Here is a 1,419-nt window from a genome sequence, read left to right as displayed (position 1 = left end):
AAATAGGCTTTAACAAGGCTTTAATAAGCTAAATAATAGAGGTACATGAGAAAACATGTTCATAACGAATGAAAATAAAAAATTAAATTTTGTTCGTGCTGGTCTCACACCCTGGTCTCCTGCTCTCTGGTCCAACACTCTACCCATTGCCCTATTGGAGGCTTGTTGAGAAATGAACTGCGCATTGAACAACAACACCGTGACAGCTTTTTATACTGAGGAGGTGGAGCTTCGCCTGGGGGTTGCTAGGTAAGGGGCTGAACGCAGGTTCTGGTGGGTTGTCGTAAGACTTGTGACATCACAAAATGACGTAAGTATAAAACTTGTCGTTAATATACATTAAAAACACATGTACTTACAGTAAATATGCCCCTGGGTGCATTTATTTGGTCCTAGGACTGTTTTTTAAGAAGTACATACCCAAAGTTGAGTAAAAAAACCTTTAAATAGTGAATTTTGCATAATAGGTCCCCTTTAAGAAACTGGTATACAAATAAAAATGGTATGTCATAAAACTTGTATACATGAAAAAAAAACCTGGCATACACATCATAAAACTGATATATGCAAAAATTGTATACATGTCCAAAAAATGGCATACATGTCATAAAACTGGAATATATTTCAAAAAATGGTATACTTGTCAAAAAACAGGTGTACATGTAAGAAAATTTGTACTCATCATAAAACTGTACTGTTTACGTGTCTAACCCATGTAGAATTATGTTCAACTGGCCTGTCACGTATCACAAAGCAGCTCTTATTTGCTGCTGAGATGAGAAAATCCCTAAAATGTGTTCAAAGCAAATCAACATCTTTTTATTTTATAATTTTACCCAACTTACCTTTTTATCCATCGAATCTCCCTCTAAGCAGATCAGCTGAACAAGTTGCTGTACCACTGCTTCTTTATCACACACGTCTACACACAAACAGAACAGATTCATGAGGCTGAAGGACAGAACATTACATGAAACACATGTTCTAAGTTAATGATGGTGACTGCAGCTGCAGAGGTTCACAGAAACACTGAAACAGCTGCAGGAAGTTCTAACAAGTACTGCTTGTGTTCCACATGTGACAACAATCTCTTACAGTCTCCATTTGTCTGCCATTGGAGAAGGGTGGACTTTCCTTATAAAAAAAAATCCAGGCCCAGCTAAATATTGTAAAATACAGCATATAAGTCTACTAAACATTAGAGGGAAAATGTGTTCTGGTTTGATGAACCTAAAGTCAATTACAAAGACTAGTGCTGTACCAAACGATTATTTTCTAATCAATTAATCTAACGATTATTTTTTCGATTAATCGATTATTCTAACAACAAATCTAAAAGTTATTCTGATGTGAGTGCACTGGATATTTAAATTGTTTTCATCAAATTAACAAGAACATTTCTTTAATATTGTAATATTT

The 1,419-nt window shown here is 35.0% G+C and overlaps 1 protein-coding gene across 1 annotated transcript in view; it reads right to left on the bottom strand.

Annotated features, from left to right (window-relative positions):
• bcl2l12 (BCL2 like 12) overlaps positions 1–1,419 on the bottom strand; it is a gene marked incomplete at its 5' end in the record, with an annotated part of 12,866 nt that overhangs the window by 1,800 nt on the left and 9,647 nt on the right. Inside the window, 1 exon segment of the mRNA XM_014020977.1 lies at positions 846–922. Within this exon segment, the coding sequence (XP_013876431.1) occupies positions 846–922 (77 nt within the window).

The sequence above is a fragment of the Austrofundulus limnaeus genome, unplaced genomic scaffold (assembly GCF_001266775.1).
Source record: "Austrofundulus limnaeus strain Quisiro unplaced genomic scaffold, Austrofundulus_limnaeus-1.0 Scaffold274, whole genome shotgun sequence".
Classification (NCBI taxonomy): domain Eukaryota; kingdom Metazoa; phylum Chordata; class Actinopteri; order Cyprinodontiformes; family Rivulidae; genus Austrofundulus; species Austrofundulus limnaeus.
Note: the sequence above shows the minus strand (reverse complement) of the source record. Positions and strands in the feature narration are given on the sequence as shown.